The sequence below is a fragment of the Nymphalis io genome, chromosome 19 (genome assembly GCF_905147045.1).
Source record: "Nymphalis io chromosome 19, ilAglIoxx1.1, whole genome shotgun sequence".
Lineage (NCBI taxonomy): Eukaryota > Metazoa > Arthropoda > Insecta > Lepidoptera > Nymphalidae > Nymphalis > Nymphalis io.
Genome location: NC_065906.1, coordinates 2779785 through 2786998, shown reverse-complemented (window position 1 = coordinate 2786998; position 7214 = coordinate 2779785). Strand labels below are relative to the sequence as shown.

Here is a 7214-nt window from a genome sequence, read left to right as displayed (position 1 = left end):
ACTATATATCTTTTATAATGGGAAAAGTTGTCAAATATATTAAGCTATAATGTTGACAATATTGGCTGGAAGAATTTTATAAAACCGTCATCGTTTCGTCCAAAACATAAAGGCTTCCTCACGATATTTTTCATCATACTTTATGGGAATAATTATTTGGATACAAAACGGACGTGTAAAGCAACTATCTTGCTTGCCTAGCTTTGAACATTAAGATTCAAATGTTCTCTGCACTGAACAAAAACATTAATATGACTCTCAATTTCTTTCTTACATACACATATGAATAATACTCTATGTATACACACATACAATATTCAATTTATTTCATAAAAATATTAAGTATAAAATAGAATAATAAGTAGAGCATACTTTATTTTTTTTTTTTCACAATAAAGTAGCAAATTATTTGTATCATTTTAATGATATTACAAACATCTAATTGATTTGAGATCTAAATAGCTTTTTAAGATATTTAATTTAACAATAATACAAACACCCATAAATTTTCTGGAATCCTTATTTTCTAATTTAACTTGTACTAATTCAATTAATACTATGGGTTGACAAATTGCTTCAAAAATCCTAATGGGTCTTAAAGCCTACTAAAATATTAAAATTTTCAAGCTTACTTTCAAATGAGAGAAAATTATAGCACTTTAATTTTATGCGCCCAAGTCAATAAATAATAACTTTGGTAAGAAACCATGTTCACGTTTGGGTCATTAAAATTTTATGGAATCATGATTTAATTGTAACAAATAACAAATATAAAATTTATCCATTGTAGTAGCTATTTCAATTGATTTTTCATATTTTTTAAACAGAAATTAAGCACATGTAAATTCAGAGGTGCTCGCCCGGGTTTGAACCCACGTTCATCGGTTAAGATTCACGCGTTCTTACCACTGGGCCATCTCGACTTAATATAATTCATCTCGTGCTTTTCGGTGAAGGAAAACATCGTGAGGAAACCTGCATGTGTCTAATTTCATCGAAATTCTGCCACATGTGTATTCTACCAACCCGCACTGGAGCAGCGTGGTGGAATAAGCTCCAAACCTTCTCCTCAAAAAAGGGAGAGGAGGCCTTAGCCCAGCAGTGGGACATTTACAGGCTGTTACTGTTACTGTTTCATATTTTTAAAAGCTTAATGTGCGTCTGTCTGTTTTTGTTAGTTTATGGCATCATAGCTCCTAAACAACTATTACAACGTAATTTAAATATTCAAAATCTGGTTTAAATGGTTCTTAATAATCAACCATACGGTTGATGTAATCTGTTCAGCTGTTTTACATTTTTCTCTTTTACTACTTCGTGTATGGATTTCCAAAACAATGGGCATTAATGCTTTAATTCTACGAAATTAATTTAGCCGTTCAATCCCTACCATTTGGCGACATGTTCCTATCTCTCTTATTCTTCATCTTTGGAGGAGCGCGATGCCTGTCACGTTTGCGACTAGAGGATGAGCAGGAAGATGAAGGGCTCGAGTCTGGTGGGGATCCTGCTTCGTCAGCTGTTAGGCCCATTGTCTGGGACTCTGGGGTGGAAGGTTCTAGAACGCTGTTCCTTAAAGCTCGACGCTGTTCTTCTGTGTGTTGTGGACATCGGGTTGATCTGAAAGGTATATATTATATAAACTATTAGTTATTTTATTTGAGAACTAATGCACAAAATATATTACATACATAATGTAGGAAGGTATATTCATTAAGGCTTAAGTGTAAATTATCTCGGAGAAAATCATGCCAAATGGGACCTTTAATAAAAACCAATAGAGTTATATGTATTACGATAAAACTTTTTATTTAGATCCTTGTGTAGTTGGGAAGGGTAGCTAGTTTTAGTATAAGAATAACATACCTGGTACATAGTTTTTTAGTATGTTCAGAAACAACTCCACAGATTTGTAGCAGTAGGTTCTTCTTCTCATTGGCTGACATTGTTTCATACGTAGCTCCCCCATCATTTGAGTCGGAATTGTGATGGCCGTTGTTATTCCTATGACCCCTGAAATTTTAATTTTTTTTATTATAATTTTTATTTATTAAAAACTAACTATCAAACTAGCTAAATATAACATAGAATTGACAGTCAAACTTTTTTTTTATTGCAATAAGTAGGCAGACTGGCAAATGGGCTAAATAGATATTGGCATTGTGAGAAGTATTAATTATCCTCAATATACAACCTTGGAAACTAAGATGTTATATCTCTTATCTATAGTTACACTGGCTCCCTCACCCAAAGAGGAAATCAACAATTATATGCCTGCTTGGGGGTAGATTATATGATGAGTGGGTGGTACCTACCCAGACGAGTTTGCGCAAAACCCTTACCACCAAGTGGTAACTTTAGAAGAGTTAGCAGCAAGGTGTAATTTAGACAATAATTTTCAAACCCCTGCAAGCACCACTAAATATTAATGTATTTAATTTGTGTAATTTTTCTTGCGCTCAACGGTGAAAGAAAACAAATTCAGGAAACCTGCTCGTGTCTAAATTCCAATGAAAATATGTCATATTTGTATCCACTAATATTCAGACAGTCACATATTTTACCTGAATTCGTTACAATCATTTCATTGCTATAATAAAAATGGTAATTTATATTTAAATTGAATAACAAAAACTAAAACTCACTTGTGACTTTTACTGGAACGTTTGTTATGGTTGTTTTTCATCCTGCGCTTCCTGCGGTCGCTCTGCAAGGAGCCACCGGACCAATCCGCATCGTCTTCATCGTCACTGAGGAGCCCTGCGTACGAGGTCGGCTCGCGGCTGTTAGACGCAATGCGCCGCGACGCTATACGTGAACTGTTGCGGCCCATCCCTGTGATAGTGGTTGATCCATTAATCTAAATTGTAATGCTAATGCAATGGTTAGAACCATAATCGAAACCTATTTATATTTGGTAAATGAAAAAAACCGAGGTGGCTCTATGTATATCAAGTCCTTTCTATTCTCTTTCCTATGGCAACATTATATAAAAGTTATAATGTATCCCTGAGCACATTGATGTCAGGAAGTTGTTTATCTTAATTATTATTATTATTCAACACAAAAAGACACCTTACAATTATACCGCTAACAGGCATAAAAATGAAGTATGCAACTTAATTCAGCCAATGTATATATTTTAACAAAGATTTTGTTTTCATCTTGGCCCTTTTCTCTACAGTAAATTAAATACTGAACTACTTATTTCCAATAAAACTATTCCAGTTGCAAACAGACTGTATCTTCTCTCTCATCTCTAGTATAGGTTGGCGGACGAGCATATGGGCCACCTGATGGTAAGTGTACACCAACACCCATAGGCATTGGCATTGTAAGAAATGTTAACATCACCAATGCACCACCAACCTTGGGAACTAAGATGTTATGTCCCTTGCGGCTATAATTACACTAGCTCACTCACCCTTCAAACTGGAACACAACAATACCAAGTACTACTGTTTTGTGGTAGAATATCTAATGAGTGGGTGGTACCTACCTAGATGGGCCTGCACAAAGCCCTACTACTAGTAATGTTGATACTTATTTACTTTTTTGTCCAGAATTATTTTATAAATTTTCCTAATCCTTATATTAAAAGGTACACAAACGCACACATACATACAAATATACAAATACACATCACTAACTTATACACAATCACATCATTTCTTAAAAACTTGTTAAGGTTAGCTGTAAGCATTATTGCTATTGTTCATGCCTATAAATGATAGTAAATTTACTTGTACTATAACATATTTATTCACACCTGGAGGATGGCTGGCCCTCAACACAGGTTATTCTAATAATCTAGCTAGGATGACCAGACTGTACTCTAAAATGTCTTTGTTAACTTTCATTATTGCACGAGTTATTTCTTGTCTAGACTGAGTAAATGTACAAATCCTTATGTGAAATAGATTTATTACTATTATATTAAGTTTGCAGCTTTCTTCTCAATAAGCGCCTTTTTTTTTTTTTTTATATGTCCGGGATGGCAAATGACTCTACTCCACCTGATGGTAAGTGGTAGTAGAGTCCAAACGCTTAGCCCAACAGTGGAACATATACGAAGTGTTACTTATTTAAGATTTATATAAATATGATCTTTGTTTAAAATAAATATTGCTAAGTTACTTATAATAATATTTTTGTATAAATCTTCAGGAAAGTAGCATAATGAATAGAATAATAATATTTTAAGATATATTATAAATGTAAATATTATTCCTTTTAGGAAGGATAGTGGAAAATCCCATCAAACGATCATGACCTTTACATTATATATTGTCTAGATTTGTATAGATAAAACCCAAAGAAGTTATTAAGCAATTATTTTTTTGTATATAATAAGCATGGCAGGTTACTCATTTTTTATTTATGTTAGATAAAGTAAGAAGAATCAAATATATTTGTTTTTTAGTTATTACTTTCTCTTCCTATATGTAAAGAATTTCTCTATATATTTTTAAGAACTGCTTAACCTATTTCGACAAATATAATAGTCCATTTTAATTATTCAAGGCTTTTTAACAATGTTTTAAAAATATAAACAAAAGCTATTCTATCAATTCTCTATCATCTTTTGTCATACATAAGAGAATTGCAATTTTTAGTATTTTTAGTAATTTGCAATGAGCCTCATAATAGTAAAAGGTAAAATGTGTAATATGTTATGGAAATTATCATTTGGTATACATTCGAAAATATTTAAAAATTACTTACATCCATTTTTAAATTTCGAATGAAAAATAGCCAATCATTACAAAAGGATTCGTATCGTAATGAAAATACATAATTATACCTATTAAACAATGAAATAAATAATAATCAATAACATGATTCTAAAAATAACTTAAGCATTGGGCGTAACTTAAATACAATGTATATCAAAAGCTCTGTCTAAATGTACGAAGGTTGAAAGTTGCGTGTAGAAGTTAATACCGTAATCAGCTGTTTATACGAAATCGCTTGCATTTTTAAACTTTTTTACAATAAACATATGATTTAACTAGTTCTATGCACTTGCCCATGCATTTTTCCAGATGTGGAGCGAATCTCGTAGCCGAAACGGGCCTGTCGCAATTTGGACACGAACAATTCGAGTCTGGGGTCTTTTTCAATATTGAAAATCCGAAAACGTCGCATTCTGGAGAATTAACTATTTTGTATCCCTCTTCTTCTTCCTTTTCCCCTTCTAACAGATCCGTAAGGCCTGTTTTTAATCCGTGGTGAAATTCAAATAGCACCCCTAAAGTTACATCGTCACAAACACTCTCGTATATAAAGTTGGCTGCATCCTCGGCATTAGTTTCATTTTGCATTATCTCGAAAAATTTACTATTTAAATCATTCATACTTAATTCACTCATAATATTAATACTGTTATTCATATTGTAATACAAAATAATAAAAAAAATTAGAATGATATTCTTGTGCACTAGAAAATATACTTTGCTTTAATTGATCGCTCAGCTGACTGAGTGATTGTCTGAGAACGACTGAAAAGAATGAACGACAGATAGCGACACGTTCTAAAATCTTTACCTTTTCCAACATCTATTTATCAATTTAATAATTAATTGTTAAAATTAATTTATGGTTCTTGTTATGGAATATTTATGATAATTATAAAGTAAATTAAAATTAGACTAAAATTTTTATATTTCTAAGAATTGTAATATAACATCTGATTTTATTTTACTTCTACGATGTGTAAATCCATAAAACTTTTTGTCTTACTTGGCAAAATAATTAAATATTTCAAGAAACAGTCTAAATTTAAGAAACCTTAATTCAAACTATGATTACATACAAAATAAGACTAAAAAGTCTTTTTATATTTTTTTTTTATATTTTCTTAAATTTCATTGATAAATCAATTAAATTTATCCATTTATTTGTTTAATAAGATATTTAAAAAAAAATGGTCTTAGACAATCCCCATTCTCTTGCTTGCTGCCATCCGCACTCGCTTGCTGACCCTAGCACTTTATCTATCTAGGTATATTATATTAATATACTATATATATTATATTGATAACAAAATACTATAACACTAGTTACTTTTTTCGTACTCCTAAAAAAAAAGTAATAAGCACGACCAAAATTTTACATCATAAACGTTTCAAACAAATGTTACACTAAAACGTTGCACAAAAAACATCATCGCAACTAAGGTAAAATAGTATAAAAACTTCAATTGTTTTAAAATTACGTTAAAATAAGTTACCTTAGAAGTGAAAAGTTAACCGCTGAACAGTTCTGTATACTTTTTTTTATGTGCAACGCAAATGTCAACGATCATACGGCCAATTTACTTGGTGCAGATGAAGACTGCATTTGACTAGTTTTTGCCCTACCACCTGTAATTATATTTTTAGATATATTTTCTTATACGGTATACTGCATCGCGTCCCCCATATACTAAGTGCTCCTCAAACTTCATATTTTTTATAAAAAATATATTATTCTTTAAAAGTTATGGCTATATGATGACTCGTTTGAAAGAAAAGCGAAACGAGATAGCCCGGTGTTTAGAACACGTGAATTTTAATGAAAGATTACGGGCTCAAACATAAGCAATCACCATTTTTTCTTGTGCTTAATTTGAGTTTATAATTCAGCTAGTGCTCGGCTTTGTAAGAAAACATAGTCAGTATCCAACCCTCAATGAAGCAACGAGGTGGAATATTCTCCAAACTTTCTCAAAAAGAGAGGAGGCCTACTATCAAAAGTTATTTACGGGCTGTGACAGAAAGGTGATTTTATAAATGTACGCAGCCTGAGGATTGACTTTCGTGAGCTCAAAGTAACGGACGGACATTATCCCATATCCCAGTACAGTGCCATTGCATGCTCGACCACCTAAAGGCCATATACAAGTACTATGTACAAGTAATTAGTACAATCTTCTGCAGCTATGTAACAATACTATATACTAGCACTATGTTCAACTATTCAGGCAAGTCGCGACCGAATCGTAACTTCTTTTGGTATTTAGTGCAAAGGAGCAAATTTTAAAGATATATATTTTTAATACTTAACTCAGTTTTTGTTTATAAACAATAACGCTTTACAAATAGTTTAATCAATAATAATAATTTATCTGTTGGACAAGTTTTTTTTTTTGTAAAACGAATCTTAAAGTGACAAGATAAAGTATATTTATATTTAACCTGGACTTACTTTGTGCGTTGTTTTGCTTAACGTCA

At 31.8% G+C, this 7214-nt stretch overlaps 1 protein-coding gene across 1 annotated transcript; it reads right to left on the bottom strand.

The window, feature by feature from the left end:
• Positions 1-1012: 1012 nt before the first annotated feature.
• LOC126776216 (SAGA-associated factor 11 homolog) lies at positions 1013-5443 on the bottom strand. Its single transcript, XM_050498526.1, has 4 exons — positions 5030-5443; positions 2646-2835; positions 1867-2013; positions 1013-1620 (listed from the first exon to the last, which is right to left on the bottom strand). Exons 1-4 carry the CDS (start codon positions 5391-5393, stop codon positions 1380-1382), a joined length of 942 nt encoding a protein of 313 aa, XP_050354483.1. The 5' UTR covers positions 5394-5443; the 3' UTR covers positions 1013-1379.
• Between the last annotated feature and the right edge of the window lie 1771 nt (positions 5444-7214).

Bases quoted from the DNA above. Each gene is read 5' to 3' on its own strand.
- LOC126776216 (XM_050498526.1), bottom strand. From the start codon at position 5,393: ATGAATAACAGTATTAATATTATGAGTGAATTAAGTATGAATGATTTA. The intron at 2,836-5,029 runs GCAAGTGCATAG...CCACTATCACAG, and splicing joins ACATCTGGAAAAATGCATGG to GGATGGGCCGCAACAGTTCA. The intron at 1,621-1,866 runs GTATGTTATTCT...TATACCTTTCAG, and splicing joins ACTAAAAAACTATGTACCAG to ATCAACCCGATGTCCACAAC.